This window comes from Lolium rigidum, chromosome 3 (assembly GCF_022539505.1).
Source record: "Lolium rigidum isolate FL_2022 chromosome 3, APGP_CSIRO_Lrig_0.1, whole genome shotgun sequence".
In the NCBI taxonomy this organism is placed as follows: domain Eukaryota; kingdom Viridiplantae; phylum Streptophyta; class Magnoliopsida; order Poales; family Poaceae; genus Lolium; species Lolium rigidum.
Window position 1 is genome coordinate 229792134 of NC_061510.1, and position 19476 is coordinate 229811609.

The window sequence follows — 19476 nt, forward strand, 5'->3', positions numbered from 1 at the left end:
AAGGCCCAATACCGGAAATTTCCTATGGTTCTAGGCAGCATCTCTTGATTTTTTTTACCCTTTGTTGGGAACTTAAAATTATCATTTCGAGTTGTCCCTGTTAGAGGAGCCCACAAAAGGAAAGTGCCAAGGTTGGTGCTGGGCCCGAAATGTGTATAGGTCTCTGTGTGAAAGTTTGTTTCTTTGCGTTTGCCATTCTGTACGTGTTAACAGCGTCAAATTTTGTGCCCGCAAGTAAAATGCTGAAAGAGCGACCAAACTGATGTATGCATACACACCATAAACTGTAGTCTCAGCAGTGAGAGTTCCTGCACTGGAACTTTCATAAGTCTGGTTTTTCAAATCCATCAACTATGCTTTAGAAAGATAAAATAAGGGTCTAGTTTTAAACTTAATTAGGTACTTAACCATCAGTTGAGAGAGAACAGCTGAAATGCTACAGATTGTAAGCAATATGTTTCTGGTGCTATATAGGGGGGCCCGCATACAAATATAAAACTATCAAGGAGCAGGATCATGTGACTGTGATTCCAGAATCAGACAAACTCTTGCAAAATACAATGGGGAAAAAAGAGAGTACTGATACTAAGAAAAAAAAAAAGGACGTACCCAGTGCTGAGAGCTCCCGCACTGTGCGGGGTCTGGGGAAGGTGTTAGTGGCAAGCCTTACCCTCACGAAGTGCAATGTGAGGAGACCGCGACTCGAACCTGGGACCTCTCGGTCACAGGCGGTGAGGCTCTACCGCTGCACCAGGCCCGCCCTTCAGTACTGATACTAAGAAGAACAATGTTTTAACATTTCCCCTTCTTCTGATACTAAGAACACTATTTTAAGATTTCCCATTGTTCCGTGTGCTTCGTTACATGAAGAATCTGATATATGTTAATTTGTTTAAAACATTGGAAAAGACACCATTGTTTTAAGCAAATGCGGCGAATCATAAAGGAAAAGACTGATATCAGGAAGCATAATACACGTCAAGGTTGACAGGGAACTGCTTCTACTCCAGGCATTTAGAGTATCAGCAATTCGGCATAGAATTTTAGTAAAAAGAAAATATGGGAGAGTAACTTGTCAATAGTTGGATTAGCTCAATAGAGGGACATATTCTGAGAAACAATTTTAGCAGATGTATATCACTGATATGTTGAAGAATATGGTTTATTCGGGAGTTGGCCATATTCGGGAATAAGTAAGCTTTGCTGAAAGTATATAATACGCAAACTGAATTGGACAAATGCAATACATATTGAACGAACAACTATAGCTATCATAAAATTTCCAGCACTCAAGTTAGTCCACTTTTCCAATATATCTTGTGACGTTTGATGTTCGAAAATCACGCAACCAACCAATACATATCACGAACAAATATTTGGAGCAATGAGGTCACATACTTATTTCTTAATTCTTATTAAGCTACATTGCAGCATGGAGAGGGCAATTACAGAACTGCAGACTCTTATACCAAACTCTCCAGAAGAAAATTGGCAAATAACTCTTTATCAGACAATTCAAATTTCACGATAACTTCCAGGGTGATCACTAGCAAATGGAAATGAAATAAAGTCTTCCAGATAGATCCTTTGCCACTCTATCTCATGGTTAAACGGTCACTTCATACTATTTCTGTTTACATTTGAGAAGATGGGCTAGTTCAACACTTTGAAAAGTAATAACACTCAAAACCAAAACAAAAAACTAATATACGCATGCTTCATTCAACTTTCTTTGTGATACGCGGCTTCATTCAACATTGGTAAAAGTAATCAGAATATGCCCATTAAAGTGTGATTTCATCTTAAGGAAATAAGGACTAGATCGCAGCTACATAACATTCAGAAATTAAATTAAACATAGATGTGCTACTGCTAAACCATCAATATCACCATTGATTGTGGCAAACTACACGTATACTCACTCCAGGATAGAAGGCATTATTCACATTTCTTTGTTCTTGTCAGCTAGTTGTGTAATGTTGTGAGATTTCCAATTTCGAATAAGCCAATTGATTGCATATCATATGAATTGAGGTGCCTACGAGAAAGACTTGGGGGCTTATTGGCTAGCATATGAGGTGGTGTGCTAGGCCACTCTCTTAATAAATACCACAGGGGTTGCTCCCACCGTTGAAATAAGAGAATTGAGGTGCCTACTGTCTAATGCCTATATTGGTCTTGAACTAACCATAACAATGTATTCCACACTGGGTATAACTATATAGGAAAATAGCACTGAACAAATCTACCACCTATTCAGTTCACCATCCTAAATAAATGTTGAAGAAGCTGGAAACATAAAAATATAGCTTAAGTGATTACCTGTAAATACCACATCCCATGATATTGATAAGATTGGCCAATGCACAGAGCCTTCCCCTATAGGTCTTCTCTGTTGTTTACCCGCTTGGTTGTAGGTGTATATTCAGAGTTAACTCATAATACGAGCACATATTTTGTCAACTTGAACTTGGTTCTTCTATTAGACTCTGCCCTGGCTCCTTGTGAGCACTCATCCTCCTCATCAGTTTTCTCACATCCCCTGCCTCATCCCACCGTCCTGTTTGTGCATAAAGATTGGCCAGCAGCACATAATTCCCTGAATTCCAAGGTTCCAGACTAATAAGCTCTTTGAGAGCTACCTCGGCAATGCCAAGCCCAGCATGGGAACGGCATGCGCTTAGAAGCGATCCCCATATTGCAGCGTTAGACCTCATTGGCATCTCTTGAATCAGTGCATGCGCCTTCTCGAGAAGACCGGACCTTCCAAGTAAATCTACCATACACCCATAGTGTTCGATTTCCGCCTCAATCCCATGGTCTGACTGCATACTCTGGAAGATCCCCTGCCCAATATCCACCGCCCCAGCATGGGCACAGCAACTAAGCACCCCCAGGAAAGTCACTGCGTTGGGAGCCTTTCCAGACCTCACCATCTCCTGGAACAGCTCAATCCCCTTAATCCCTTGCCCATTCAATGAAAACCCTGAGATCATCGTGTTCCAGCTCACCACGCTCCGCTGTCGCATCCCTTGGAACACCTCTGTGGCGCTGTTAAGGTCACCGCACTTGCAATGCATATCAACCACCGCATTTGCAACATACACCGACCTATCTAAAATACCCGTTGTAGATGCGTACTCGTGTGCCCACCTCCCGGCACCAGCGTTCCCTGTCCTCCCACAAGCAGGCAGCGCCGCGGCAAGTGTCCCATCATCTGGCGCCACCTCGCCCTCCCGCACCATGTCTTCGAAATACCGCACTGCCGTCTCGTCCCTCCCGCACCACGCGCACCCCGCGATCATAGCGTTCCAGGACACCACGCTTCTCCTGGAGCGCTTGAACCGCTGCATTTCGTCGAACAGATGGCGTGCGGCGAAGAGATCCTTGGCTTTCAGGTAGGCGGTGATGAGCGTGTTGTAGGCGACGGCGCACTTGTTCTGCTGGGGCATTTCGTCGAACAGGGTTTGTATGTGGGGTAGAGGGTAGGGCTTGAGGAGCGCGAGGGAGATGGCGTGGTGGGAGAGGAAGCCGAGGCGGAGGAGGAGCGCGTGCAGGGACGAGAGGAGCGGGAAGGAGGGGGTGGAGCCGAGCAGAGGGAGGAAGGAGAGGCGATCGGGGGCGTGAAGGCGGCGGAGGGAGGATAGGAGGCGGAACGCGAGCGGCGGGGAGGAGGCGGAGAGGGATTTGAGGGCGGCGTTGAGGAGTGGGAGGGGCGGCGGCGGGTCGGGAGGGAGGAGGCTTAGGAGAGGGAGCGCGGGAGGCGGCGGGGAGGAGAGGAGGAGCAGCGCGGTGAGGAAGTGGTGGTGCAGGGAGGGCGGGGAGGAGTGCAGGCGGTGGCGGACGGCGAAGGCGAGGAGGTCGAGCGGGCGGCGGCGGGCGCGGGAGGAGTGGTGCAGGAGGTGGAGCAGGCGGCGCTCGGACGTGCGGGGGTGCCAGCCGTCGGGGGTGGTTACGGCGGAGGAGAATGACTGGGAGGCCTCGCCGGCGGCGACGGTGGAGGGCATCAGTTTGGTTTCGGTTGGATTTGAGAATGTGCATCCGCCGCCTTTGTGGGAGAGAAGGCGAATCAGGCCCGTCGGCCTACTTTCATATTGGGCCTGTGCGTCGTCGCACCAGCTTACATCCATTCATTAATGTCGTTGCAGGGCTGTGTTGCATACTGAAATGTTTTTTTTTAACGGAGGAAAAAACTTTGGCTCATCCATTCATTAATAGAAGATGCTTGGTTTTTAGAAGAAAACCGATGAAAACGAACAATAACAGTGCGAAAGCACACCCACAACCACACACGCTCCGCCACAAAGGCACACCTAGCCACCCTGGCTACCCACAAAAGCTACAAGAAGCTCGGCCTATGCCAAACAGATGGCTCTTCAAGGAGAGACCGGTAGCTCCGATTCTGAAGACAAGCCTCGAAAAGGAGATGAGCAAGACAAGCGCCGAATAGGACCTTCACCGGACCGCCCCTCGGGTGGCATCGTACACCACCCAAGGGCAGCTTCGACTTCACAACAAGAGGAGAACACCACGAAGACATTCGGGCACGCCGGAACGGAACCAACTAACATGACCTTGCCGCAACCAAACCTTGCTCATCACCATCGTCATTGCCTCTCAACCTCCACCCGGAACACCCGCATCACTAGTTGACCTCCTGCCAACCCAAATGTCCTGTGTGTCCAGACCGCCGGAGTGCGTAAAGGGGAACACCAACTTCAAGACGACGCCCTCAAGAGGGGAAACGATGCAGAAACGACGCCACCGTCCGATCCCGCGGGATCTAGTCTTTCACCAGAAGACGTGAACCCGAGGGCAGCGAAGGTCGGAGAGCTCCACGATTGCCCCCTAAGAAGGATGACGACATCCATAGACGGTCAGGCTTTCACCCAGAGCAACCGAGCCACCACACCCTCACGCGGCCAGACGGCGAGACGAAGACCGTAACGCTGCTAGCCCGCACTCCGCAGACACACCTCATGTGCAGAAGCAGTGCCACCGCCGCACACAAACCACCACCGCCACCACACCCAAACCAATGAGCTCAGCAAGCTCCGCTGCCACCACCCCGCACCGCATGGGGTTGAAAAGCCGAGCCGCACCACTACTGCCGACCAAGCTCACCGAGGAGAGCGCCACGGGTGCCGCCAACCGCCACAGAGAGGGAGCTTCGACGAACGCCAGCACAGAGGTCCAAGTTCGAGCCATCGGCCGCAGCAGCGTGAGCTCCCCGATCCAGCCGCCCTCGCACCTCCGCGGCTACCATGCCACCCAGAGCACACACAGGGCCACCGCCCCGCAGTCCACCCCTGCAGCCTCGCATCTGGGCCCGTGCGCGTCGCCATGCCCCGCCACAACCCGCTCCGCTGCACCACCGAGGCAGCATGCCGCGCCTCGGCAACCCCCGCGCCGCACGCCGGTGCCCCTGCCATCCCCGCACTGCACCGCCACGGCCCGCCTCACCACTAGATCGGGGCGCGTTGGCCCCGGGCCGCCACGCCACGTTCCCGGAGCCGCCGCTCCGGCGTCCGTGCACCGACGAGCCGGCCGAAGACGCCCCATCCGCCTAGACCTTCCGCCAACACCACCAGAGAGGAGGAGCACCCCTGCCACCTTCGGCAGCAGGGCCCACCGCCACCTCGGCAAGGGCCAACGGCAGCGAGCGGGACAAGGTGGGGGAAAGACTGGCGGCGGCAGGATTAGATCGCACTGAAATGTTATTGTGATAGCATCATCAGAGCATGATATTTCTACTATCTAGATGCAATTCGTGGCAATTCCAGGGCTACTTCAAACGCAGGCGATGATCTGCAAAGATAAACTGACTCTCGTGAAATTCGCCTAGAATCAGGGAGACACTCCATGCACTCTGTTTTATTACCCTCAAATGCCACATCACGCAGGTTCAGAGTTTGCACACTGACTCTTTCATTAGCTCTAATCAACCTAGACTATAATAAGCTCCTTCCACCCGCTGAGAAGAGGGGTCATAACATGGACTCATGGAGGTACTTGACCTTCAGCCCCAGTCACAGCTTGAGCTTGCTGGCGAGATGCCAGGAGTGCATGGCAAGGCTGCCGAACGCCATGATGATTGCCAGCGACGACAGCCCGTGGATCATCCCGAACTTCTTGTTCATCGCCGCAAGCGCGGGACTCATCTTCGCAACGTCGGAATTCCTCGAACCACCCACCTCGCTGCCGATGCCAAGGTCCTTCTCGATCTTGTGCCTCTTCAACATCATCTGTTAAAGATGAGCAGAGTCGCTAGTAAAGTTGCATAGGGCATAGGTTCTTTTGAGTTCATGACAAGGGTAAAACTGTAAACCACATGCTACAGCTGTTTTCAGCAAACGGTAAAATTGGCAAACTTATACACGACGAACTCTGGGTTATGATGTATTAGGTGTCCAAAAGGTCTACTTGTGGGGACATATTTTCTTGGAAACACTCTGCCTAATTGCTCAGTGTACCTACATAGCTAAAATAATCATTACGATAATAGCAAAAACATTAAAACTTTCAACATCTAGAACGATTATTGTTTTTTTTTTTACTTTTACAAGGCTAAATTGCTAAGCATATCGCAAACTAAACAAAAGATATTCTGTTGGACACTGAGCAGTTCAATGACATGGTGTTATTGTGTGCTATCGATGATACTATGGCCACCAACTACCACGTTAGTTTTGTTTGGTCACAACTGAAAATATGATAAATCACAAAAGGAATTTCAGATGCACCTGCGATTGTAGCAATGAATAGTTAATCCAAGAGAGCATGCAATGTCAGATCCAGCAATATATACTAGCCGCTACAACTGTTACCTAGCTCAGATACAATATAATTTTTTCATCTGTAAGTAGAAGTAATGGAAGGCAAAAACTGAATGTAATCATGTAAACATGTCTAAAGAATATGAATAAAGGAGCTAACCTCGATGGTCATGGGGGTGAAGACCAGAAGATTGGAGAGGTTAAAACCAAGGGCCGCAAGAACGAATCCCAGCTGGTAACGCTCAATAGTTGAAGCTGTCTTCCATGGGTGGAGGTATGCAAATGCTGCTACCGATATGGCTGAACACACTGATATCAACATGAAGTAGGCTGGGAACATCTTGCCCTGTAGATTCCCAAACTGGTGCCTTGGCAAATTCCTTCATAATCCAAAAGATTTGACCAAAACAAATGTCAATTTCTTTGTAACAGATTTTGGTAATAGAACAACAAACTTTGAGCTCATGGTTGCAGGTCCCGCAACAATGAAGGCGCAGTTGAACAATCTAACGAACAATGTTGCGTTTGTATTGCTCTGAAAATGCATCTTACAGTCTAAGTAAACAACCTAACTTTCTTGTAGAAGCCGAATAGCATAGATTCTTTCAGAATTACAAGTTATATACTAGCAAAGGATAACCTAAGTTGTTACAGGCTTGCAGCTAATGTTTCATGAATGATTACCACCTACAAGCTCTCTAGATACCAAACAACTATAGTTGTTCAATATCTAGATGAGAGCTTGTAGATGGTAAATTGCCGGTGTCCTTCCCAACAGGGCATGTTTTTGTCCAGCCAAGTATACATATATGTGATAATTTTTGCGGTAAGAGATCATAAAATGTACTACTTCCTCCGTTCTTTTTTAATTGACTCAAATTTAGTACAAAGTTGTACTAAATCTGAGTCAATTAAAGAGAACGGAGGGAGTAGCAGTTAAGATAAGCTGCTGAGGAGCTATGGGACTCTAGCACTAATTTAGTGTTGCTTGTCACAAATAACGTTGCAATTCGAGCATGGTGGAGACCTACCAAAGTTGAAGCTGATGTAGAACACGTGCAAAATCTCACAAAGCGGAATATCAATCGAGGTAGGTAACCTAGGTTAATTCCGCACGCAAACAAGGTTTAACAACTTACAGGGATCAAGCGGTATTTACTTAAACATGACGATGCCGCCGATGAAGGTGACCCAGAGCGCGGCGCCCCAGGCGGTGGCGAAGCAGAGGAGGTGGGCGAGCCTCGCCGCCGCAACGCCCGCGGCGGGGCGGCCGGGGCTGGCGCCGAGGAGCGCGTCCGGCGCGAAGAGGACGCCCGCGGCGAGGAAGGAGACCGCCGTCAGGAACCGCGCCGCCCACCCCATAGCGACCGTCCCGCCTCTTCCTCCGGCTGGCTCGGGCGGGCTAGGGTTTGGCGGCGCCGGATGCAGGGGAACGGGGAGCCGTGTGTGGGAACTGGAAGTGAAGCTCGCCTAGTGAGATCTTGAGATGTGAGAGGAAGTGACGAACAGTTTAAAAAATGTTTTGATAAGTGTAAGTGGTCTGATACTAATCGGCGGAATCTACAGCAAACGGCTCTTGGGGCGAAAGATGCAGCGAGTACAACAATTGACAGGATTTCTGATGGAGGAATGATCTGGGAGTATATTCTGATGCAGCGAGTACCTGATTGAGCTGAAAAACAATCTTTCTTTTGAACATGTGGAAAAGGCCGGCCCCAGAAAGGTCATGTATATTCTGCAGTTCAATGCTTTCGGTGGACCGGTGTAGTGTTGTTTTGCTTGGATAATAAGGGTATAATATCCAGCAGTCCGATGACGTATTTCAATACCATTTATATTCATTTTATTTATTCCTTTTAGGTTTTTTGAGGGTATCTCAGTTGACTGAGATTTTTTAAGTTCTCAGTCAACTCAGAAAAGTGCAACTACAGTTCAAAGAAAAATATAACTCGGTTCAGTTGCACATTTCTGACAGAAAAATGCAATTGCACTTTTTTAACAGAAAAGTACAACTCAAGCACTTTTTTGTAAGTGACTTAGACTTAATAAAATCTCAGTTAACTGAGACGTAGCAAAACCGTTATTTATTTATTATATATAATAACCAAAGGGATACAAGTGATGTCTGGTGGAGTATTCAGTAACCAAATATAAGAGCATCTCCACTCGTCTCCCCGACTAGGCCCCCGAGCGACGTTTTTCCAATCCGGACGTCGTTATTCAGTCCAGTCGCGCCCCGATTCCTCGATTTCGTCCGGATTTGGGTCTAAATTCATCCGGCGAGCCCACGCCATCCCCGGCCCCCCGGGGAGCGCTCGGGGACTCCGGACGAAACGAAAGCGCGCGAAACGTTGAGGAAACTTCCCGCGCGTCTGGTGGCCCCAACTTGTCGGCGAGAGAGACCGATCATCGTCCTCATCGCATCGTCTTCCGTGCTGTAAAAGTCTGCCGCCGGTCAGCATTCGCCGGCCGCGTAGCTTCCACGCGGCGAGTTAATGTCGTCGCCTCGGTTTCACGCGCGCCTACCTCTATTTATCGCCGAACTACCGCGTCTGCCCCGCATTCACCTCGCTCGCCTTCCCCCAAATCTTCCCCCAACTCGGACGAACCAGCAATGGCGAATGACGGTGCGGCCAACAACGGCTTCGGCCGCCGCTCTCTCCACCAATGGGAGGGACGGCTCCTCCACGTTGCGGGCTACCGGCGCCGGCCCGGACTTCGGCGCGCCGAGAGGATGGAGGCTGAGCGCAGGCGGCGTGCCGATCCCGCCGCCGCCAACGGGTGGGGGCGCACTCGAAGCGGCGATCGACGAGGTGCTCGTCACTCTCAATGACGAGTAGCGCGCGGATCCACGATTCTTCCCCGAGAACTACGAATCGTGGATCGCGTTCTTCCGACGAAGGTATGAACGCGAACTCGCAGCGTACGACGGCCCTCCTCCTCCTCCGGCAAGGAACAACGCCGCCGGCCGCCGCCGATGGTGGAGCGCGCCTGGCCGCAACCTCGCAAATGTGCTCGCGCACATCGAGGCCAGGAACTCCCCCGTCCTGGGGATGCCGCTGCCGGAGGCGGCTACCGTGTCGCGCCGGCACGGTAGTTCCTGGATGCCGAGGAGGATGTACCCATCCTCCTCCTCGTCTGGCTCGCGGTCGGCGTCCAGGTCAGGCGGGTCAACGCCGGCCACCGTCAAGAAGGAGTGGCCGTCTCCTTCGACCGTCAAGAAGGAACCGGCGTCGCCACCGACGACCAGAGGGCGCAGCAGCGGCGCCCTCGTCATCCGCGACCAGCCTTCCTCTCCACAGCGCAGGCGGAAGAGGAAGTCGTCGAAGAAGGAGGCCGCCACGGCCGCCATCAACGACGTGGCAAACAAGCTCGCCGAGTGTCAACACCCGGATTTTTAAGTCCGGATGCATATTATGTCATACATCGCAATCCCAGGAATATTGTTGTTGCGAGGCATAATAGTTAAGTATCACAGTCATCATTCATTACAAACCATATTGTCTTACAAATTGGAATCACATGATCCATATTACACGAATAGTTGATCTATTGATCAACGAAACAAACACAAGTTCATAGCGGAAGCGTAAGATACAAGGACTCTCTAGTCCATGATGGCGTGTATTTCACACGTTCGTTGGGCAACCCCAAGAGGAAGGTATGATGCGCACAGCAGCAAGTTTTCCCTCAGAAAGAAACCAAGGTTTATCGAACCAGGAGGAGCCAAGAAGCACGTTGAAGGTTGATGGCGGCGAGATGTAGTGCGGCGCAACACCAGGGATTCCGGCGCCAACGTGGAACCTGCACAACACAACCAAAGTACTTTGCCCCAACGAAACAGGGAGGTTGTCAATCTCACCGGCTTGCTGTAACAAAGGATTAACCGTATTGTGTGGAAGATGATTGTTTGCGGAAAACAGTAGAACAAGTATTGCAGTAGATTGTATTTCGATAAAGAGAATTGGACCGGGGTCCACAGTTCACTAGAGGTGTCTCTCCCATAAGACGAACAGACATGTTGGGTGAACAAATTACGAGTTGGGCAATTGACAAATAAAGAGAGCATGACAATGCACATACATATCATGATGAGTATAGTGAGATTTAATTGGGCATTACGACAAAGTACATAGACCGCCATCCAATCGCATCTATGCCTAAAAAGTCCACCTTCGAGGTTATCATCCGAACCCCTCCGGTATTAAGTTGCAAACAACGGACAATTGCATTAAGTATGGTGCGTAATGTAACTAGTGACTACATCCTTGAACATAGCACTAATGTTTTATCCCTAGTGGCAACGAGCACAACACAACCTTAGAACTTTCATCGTCATGTCCCGGTGTCAATGCAGGCATGAACCCACTATCGAGCATAAGTACTCCCTCTTGGAGTTACAAGCATCTACTTGGCCAGAGCATCTACTAGTAACGGAGAGCATGCAAGATCATAAACAACACATAAGCATAACTTTGATAATCAACATAACAAGTATTCTCTATTCATCGGATCCCAACAAACGCAACATATAGAATTACATATAGATGATCTTGATCATGATAAGCAGCTCACAAGATCCGACAATGATAGCACAATGGGGAGAAGACAACCATCTAGCTACTGCTATGGACCCATAGTCCAGGGGTAGACTACTCACACATCACACCGGAGGCGACCATGGCGGCGTAGAGTCCTCCGGAAGATGATTCCCCTCTCCGGCAGGGGTCGCGGAGGCGATCTCCTGGATCCCCGAGATGGGATCGGCGGTGGCGGCGTCTCCGGAAGGTTTTCCGTATCGTGGCTCTCGGTGCTTGGGGGTTTCGTCACGGAGGCTATTTGTAGGCGGAAGGGCAGGTCAAGAGGCGGCACGGGGGCCCCACACCACGGGGCCGCGCGGCCAAGGGGGCCGCGCCGCCCTATAGTGTGGCCCCTCCGTGGCCCCTCTTCGTCTCTCCTTCGGACTTACGGAAGCTTCGTGAGAAAATAGGCCCACGGGCTTTGATTTCGTCCAATTCGAGAATATTTCCTTACTAGGATTTACGAAACCAAAAACAGCGGAAAACGACAAGCGGCACTTCGGCATCTTGTTAATAGGTTAGTTCCGGAAAATGCACGAATATGACATAAAGTGTGCATAAAACATGTAGATAACATCAATAATGTGGCATGGAACATAAGAAATTATCGATACGTCGGAGACGTATCAGCATCCCCAAGCTTAGTTCTGCTCGTCCCGAGCGGGTAAAACGATAACACGAGATAATTTACGGAGTGACATGCCATCATAATCTTGATCATACTATTTGTAAAGCATATGTAGTGAATGCAGCGATCAAAACAATGTATATGACATGAGTAAACAAGTGAATCATTTAGCAAAGACTTTTCATGAATAGCACTTCAAGACAAGCATCAATAAGTCTTGCATAAGAGTTAACTCATAAAGCAATAATTCAAAGTAAAGGCATTGAAGCAACACAAAAGAAGATTAAGTTTCAGCGGTTGCTTTCAACTTGTAACATGTATATCTCATGGATATTGTCAACATAGAGTAATATAATAAGTGCAATAAGCAAGTATGTAGGAATCAATGCACAGTTCACTCAAGTGTTTGCTTCTTGAGGTGGAGAGAAATAGGTGAACTGACTCAACATTGAAAGTAAAAGAATGGTCCTCATAGAGGAAAAGCATTGATTGCTATATTTGTGCTAGAGCTTTGATTTTGAAAACATGAAACAATTTTGTCAACGGTAGTAATAAAGCATATGCATCATGTAAATTATATCTTATAAGTTGCAAGCCTCATGCATAGTGTACCAATAGTGCCCGCACCTTGTCCTAATTAGCTTGAACTACCTGGATTATCACCGCAATACATATGCTTTAACCAAGTTTCACAAAGGGGTACCTCTATGCCGCTTTGTACAAAGGTCTAAGGAGAAAACTCGCATTTGGATTTCTCGCTTTTGATTATTCTCAACTTAGACATCCATACCGGGACAACATAGACAACGAGATAATGGACTCCTCTTTTAATGCTTTAAGCATTCAACAACTATTAATTCTTTTCTCATTAGAGATTTGAGGATGTTTGTCCAAAGCTGAAACTTCCACCATGGATCATGGCTTTAGTTAGCGGCCCAATGTTCTTCTCTCACAATATGCATGCTCAAACCATTCAACTCAGTGTAGATCGCCCTTACTTCAGACAAGACGAACATGCATAGCAACTCACATGAAATTCAACAATGAAAAGTTGATGGCGCCCCCAGTAAACATGGTTATCGCACAACAAGCAACTTAATAAGAGATAAAGTGCATAATTACATATTCAATACCACAATAGTTTTTAAGCTATTTGTCCCATGAGCTATATATTGCAAAGGTGAATGATGGAATTTTAAAGATAGCACTCAAGCAATTTACTTTGGAATGGCGGAGAAATACCATGTAGTAGGTAGGTATGGTGGACACAAATGGCATAGTGGTTGGCTCAAGTATTTTGGATGCATGAGAAGTATTCCCTCTCGATACAAGGTTTAGGCTAGCAAGGCTTATTTGAAACAAACACAAGGATGAACCGGTGCAGCAAAACTCACATAAAAGACATATTGAAAACATTATAAGACTCTACACCATCTTCCTTGTTGTTCAAACTCAATACTAGAAATTATCTAGACCTTAGAGAAACCAAATATGCAAACCAAATTTTAGCATGCTCTATGTATTTCTTCATTAATGGGTGCAAAGCATATGATGCAAGAGCTTAAACATGAGCACAACAATTGCCAAGTATCACATTACCCAAGACATTTATAGCAATTACTACATGTATCATTTTCCAATTCCAACCATATAACAATTTAACGAAGAAGAAACTTCGCCATGAATACTATGAGTAGAAACCAAGGACATACTTGTCCATATGCTACAGCGGAGCGTGTATCTCTCCCATAAAGTGAATGCTAGGATCCATTTTATTCAAACAAAACAAAAACAAAAACAAACCGACGCTCCAAGAAAAAGCACATAAGATGTGATGGAATAAAAATATAGTTTCAGGGGAGGAACCTGATAATGTTGTCGATGAAGAAGGGGATGCCTTGGGCATCCCCAAGCTTAGACGCTTGAGTCTTCTTGATATATGCAGGGGTGAACCACCGGGTGCATCCCCAAGCTTAGAGCTTTCACTCTCCTTGATCATGTTGCATCATACTCCTCTCTTGATCCTTGAAAACTTCCTCCACACCAAACTCGAAACAACTCATTAGAGGGTTAGTGCACAATATAAATTGACATATTCAGAGGTGACACAATCATTCTTAACACTTCTGGACATTGCATAATGCTACTGGACATTAGTGGATCAAAGAAATTCATCCAACATAGCGAAAGAGGCAATGCGAAATAAAAGGCAGAATCTGTCAAAACAAAACAGTTCGTATTGACGAATTTTAAAATGGCACCAGACTTGCTCAAATGAAAATGCTCAAATTGAATGAAAATTGCGTACATATCTGAGGATCATGCACGTAAATTGGCTTAATTTTCTGAGCTACCTACAGGGAGGTGGACCCAGATTCGTGACAGCAAAGAAATCTGGAACTGCGCAGTAATCCAAATCTAGTACTTACTTTTCTATCAACGGCTTAACTTGGCACAACAAAACACAAAACTAAGATAAGGAGAGGTTGCTACAGTAGTAAACAACTTCCAAGACACAAAATAAAAACAAAGTACTGTAGGTAAAAACATGGGTTGTCTCCCATAAGCGCTTTTCTTTAACGCCTTTCAGCTAGGCGCAGAAAGTGTGTATCAAGTGTTATCGAAGGGTGGTATTTCTACAGCGGGGTGTGGGCTTTTCTCAACCAGGCATAGTATATTAGATACATAAGTTTTAGCATCTCCCTTTTCATTAGTCTTAGGCGTGCTACTCTCATCAAACAAATTTTCAGGAACAAGCCAAGCATAGTTATTTTCTAGCGCATCATTCATAGCTAGGAGCTTACATGGTATTGGTGCTTTGATCTCCCCTCCATCATCAATATTATTAGTGTATCTTATTCTATCCATATCCATCTTTTCAAGGAGACTAACAAAATTAGTAGGAGAACCAAGCATATTAAATTTAGCAAACACCTTTCTAGCTTCTCTTGCTAGACCACCAAATTCTCTAAGAAGGGTTTCTAATACAAAATCTTTCTTTTCCCCTTCTTCCATATCGCCAAGTGTGAAAAACATGTGTTGGATTATAGGATTAAGATTAGCAAATTTAGTTTCCAACAGGCGAACTAAATGCGCAGCAGCAATTTCATAAGTAGGCGCAAGGTCTACCAAGTGTCTATCCTCAAAATCGTCAATGGTACTAACATGGTTGAAGAATTCTTCTATATTATTTCTCCCAACTATAGACCCACGTCCTACTGGTATGTTTTTTGTGGTAAAATTAAAAGGAAACATGATGAATCTAGTAAAGTAAATGCAAGTAAACTAATTTTTTTGTGTTTTTGATATAGCGAACAAGATAGCAAATAAAGTAAAACTAGCAACTAATTTTTTTGTATTTTGATTTAGTGCAGCAAACAAAGTAGTAAATAAAACTAAGCAAGACAAAAAACAAAGTAAAGAGATTGAGAAGTGGAGACTCCCCTTGCAGCGTGTCTTGATCTCCCCGGCAACGGCGCCAGAAAAGAGCTTGATGGCGTGTATTTCACACGTTCGTTGGGCAACCCCAAGAGGAAGGTATGATGCGCACAGCAGCAAGTTTTCCCTCGAGAAAGAAACCAAGGTTTATCGAACCAGGAGGAGCCAAGAAGCACGTTGAAGGTTGATGGCGGCGAGATGTAGTGCGGCGCAACACCGGGGATTCCGGCGCCAACGTGAAACCTGCACAACACAACCAAAGTACTTTGCCCCAACGAAACGGTGAGGTTGTCAATCTCACCGGCTTGCTGTAACAAAGGATTAACCGTATTGTGTGGAAGATGATTGTTTGCAGAAAACGAGTAGAACAAGTATTGCGATAGATTGTATTTCGGTAAAGAGAATTGGACCGAGGTCCACGAGTTCACTAGAGGTGTCTCTCCCATAAGACGAACATCATGTTGGGTGAACAAATTACGGTTGGGCAATTGACAAATAAAGAGAGCATGACAATGCACATACATATCATGATGAGTATAGTGAGATTTAATTGGGCATTACGACAAAGTACATAGACCGCCATCCAACTGCATCTATGCCTAAAAAGTCCACCTTCGGAGTTATCATCCGAACCCCCTCCGAGTATTAAGTTGCAAACAACGAGACAATTGCATTAAGTATGGTGCGTAATGTAACTAGTGACTACATCCTTGAACATAGCACTAATGTTTTATCCCTAGTGGCAACGACACAACACAACCTTAGAACTTTACATCACTTGTCCCGAGTGTCAATGCGGGCATGAACCCACTATCGAGCATAAGTACTCCCTCTTGGAGTTACAAGCATCTACTTGGCCAGAGCATCTACTAGTAACGGAGAGCATGCAAGATCATAAACAACACATAAGCATAACTTTGATAATCAACATAACAAGTATTCTCTATTCATCGGATCCCAACAAACGAAACATATAGAATTACATATAGATGATCTTGATCATGATAGGCAGCTCACAAGATCCGACAATGATAGCACAATGGGGAGAAGACAACCATCTAGCTACTGCTATGGACCCATAGTCCAGGGGTAGACTACTCACACATCACACCGGAGGCGACCATGGCGGCGTAGAGTCCTCCGGGAGATGATTCCCCTCTCCGGCAGGGTGCCGGAGGCGATCTCCTGGATCCCCGAGATGGGATCGGCGGTGGCGGCGTCTCTGGAAGGTTTTCCGTATCGTGGCTCTCGGTACTGGGGGTTTGGTCACGGAGGCTATTTGTAGGCGGAAGGGCAGGTCAAGAGGCGGCACGGGGCCCCACACCACAGGGCCGCGCGGCCACGGGGGGGCCGCGCCGCCCTATAGTGTGGCCCCTCCGTGGCCCCTCTTCGTCTCTCCTTCGGACTTCGGAAGCTTCGTGAGAAAATAGGCCCCCGGGCTTTGATTTCGTCCAATTCCGAGAATATTTCCTTACTAGGATTTCGAAACCAAAAACAGCAGAAAACGACAAGCGGCACTTCGGCATCTTGTTAATAGGTTAGTTCCAGAAAATGCACGAATATGACATAAAGTGTGCATAAAACATGTAGATAACATCAATAATGTGGCATGGAACATAAGAAATTATCGATACGTCGGAGACGTATCAGTCCACAGGCCAACGCTTGACGTCGGAAGACTCCTAGTTGTCGTAGGCGTCCTGCTGGTCGTCTCCTTGTTCTTCTTCATACTCTGGCCATTTGAATAGCCAGGGACAAAGCCGTGAGTACTTCAAGTACTCGCAAACTAATAATAATGTAAGTGCTAGACATTTCTAGTAAGGTTTGCTAAGCTCTAGTTTACTTGCATAAAGCCAATTTTAGTTCACAAGTATTTGAGAAAAGCTTATTCATGTGCTAACTAACTCAAGTGGGAACATTAGTGTCATTCCCACCATTCAAGTGGTGATTTCAATTTAATTCACCACTTCACCATTCATTTCACCCCTTTCATTTCAACATCATTTTCAAGAATTTGACATCGGAAACTGTATGGCCTTTCCAACCGTCCGTAACCGTGGACGCGGCTATTCGAATAGATTGACACTCTGCATAGGTTGCACACTTGTGCCACAACATTTGATTTCATCCGTCGGGATTACCCCGAATCATCGTAACACAGTACACGGATCATCAACCATAACCTTTCACTTATAAATCCTAGTATGAGCACCTCTCCCAATGAGCTTGGCCTCCCAGTGAAGACCAACTGTCAACCTGGGAACTGCATAGGGCTTGGCCGTACAATTCACCTCAATTCACATCATTTCTCAACAACGGAGGCAGCCTCGGCATAACCCCTATGACGTGTGTTCAGAGGGAACTCATACTAAGATACATAAACTTCCAGTTAAGCCCTACCCATAATCATGTATTGTGGGGGTACTCAATATTGGAAAGGTATCGCATTCAAACCAATATCATTTTTATCAAAAATCACCATCTTCTCTTTGTCATATTCACCTTTAAAAATCATTCAATGGAATGCTTCATCATTCCAAGGTTTCAAAATTCAGTTCAAGTCACATTGTTCCCATCTAGATTAGTCAAGTTTTAATCATTAGCACTAGCTCTAAATCATGAGGGGTGCTATCTTGCTTTGCTTGATTGAGACTAACTTTACTACTCTAGTAAACTTCTTTACTTTGACCCAAGTTAACTATAAAAGTAACTCTTGGAAAACACAAGTAAAACTTGTAATGTAGAAAACTTGGGATAGGCTTATGGTAAGAAAAGGTAAGACTAATGGTGCCTTGCCCCAAAGGGCTTTGCACTTTGCAAGAATATTAGCTTGCCTTGGTAGTTCTCAAAGTTCTCCTCCTCCTCCTCTTGGTAGCAGCCTTCTTCTTCCGGGTATTCTCCGGTGCTAGCGTCTAAATTCAAATACGAGTATAATCACTCAACTAATTCAATGGCTATTCCATACATCACATATATGCACACAAACTATTCTAAGCACACAATTACTCTAATTATGGTGCATTGGTTGTGTTGCTTGAGGAGAAATAATTTCCTTTTATTTAATATGTAAATGATGGTTTCCATAGGGTTCTTGAGAAATAATTTCCTCTCATTGAAATCTTCTTAAGATTTAATTTCTCAAACAATCATACATGAACTTATATTGACCTAAGTCAAACATTCATTATCATCATTTGAGAAAATAATTTAAATAAGGTAGACCACCTCATACCATTTAATAGTGCTACAAATGATTTAAATCTCCAAGTAATTCATATAAGAGAGTTTTTCCAGGGTTCCAAACATCACATGAATTCATTTGGGACAAGATTTAAATGAAGTAAAATACTTCCTATGATTTGCATAATAGTTTTGGACAATATCACTTAGATAAACTAGCCATATTGTCCATTAATTAAACTAGGGCATGATCATGCAAAGTGACCACACCATTTTCTCACAGAAACAATTATTGTAAGTTAAATGTGAGCTATTGGAGTTGGAATTAACTTAATATCTATTTTGGTTGATTTTTAATAATTATTTGAATATGGAAAAGTCCCTGTCTTCATCTTTTTATCAGATTAATTCTACAACAGATCTTGAAGTGGGACCAGTGGCATATTGTAGATCTTTTTCATAGCTTTCCAACAATATCAAACTTGTTAAATTTGGCAGGGCCAAACAGCTTCTATGGATTTTCAAAGTTGGAGTCAGTATTGAAATGGTTTGAATTTAATTAAACAGATTTTGAATTAAACGGGCCGGCGGGAAAATTTCTAACGGGCCAGATTCAAACGGACGGCCTGCCCAGCCCACCATGGTCCACAGACGCGTGGGCTTGCTGATAGCATGGGGGCCACTCGTCAGCGAGTCATAAAACCCGAAACGGTACGCATCAACGAGAAGCGTTGGATTAGATCATCATCGGACGGACGAGCGACGTCGTCTTCTCCGACGAGATGAGGCTACTGGCGCGGTGGCGCTAGGGGGTCGGAGGGCTCACCGAGGCTCCAGCAAGGGTTGGCAGTGTGCGCGAGGAAGTTGTGGACGA

The 19476-nt window shown here is 46.3% G+C and overlaps 2 protein-coding genes across 2 annotated transcripts; both read right to left on the minus strand.

Moving 5' to 3' along the window:
* Positions 1-2285: 2285 nt before the first annotated feature.
* Positions 2286-4007, minus strand: LOC124701150 (pentatricopeptide repeat-containing protein At1g09190-like). The gene has a single exon (XM_047233198.1). It carries the CDS (start codon positions 4005-4007, stop codon positions 2460-2462), a length of 1548 nt encoding a protein of 515 aa, XP_047089154.1. The 3' UTR covers positions 2286-2459.
* A 1838-nt stretch (positions 4008-5845) lies between these two features.
* LOC124699069 (transmembrane protein 205-like) lies at positions 5846-8138 on the minus strand. Its single transcript, XM_047231439.1, has 3 exons — positions 7936-8138; positions 6937-7156; positions 5846-6245 (listed from the first exon to the last, which is right to left on the minus strand). The coding sequence occupies exons 1-3, from the start codon at positions 8136-8138 to the stop codon at positions 6030-6032; spliced, it is 639 nt and encodes a 212-aa protein (XP_047087395.1). The 3' UTR covers positions 5846-6029.
* Between the last annotated feature and the right edge of the window lie 11338 nt (positions 8139-19476).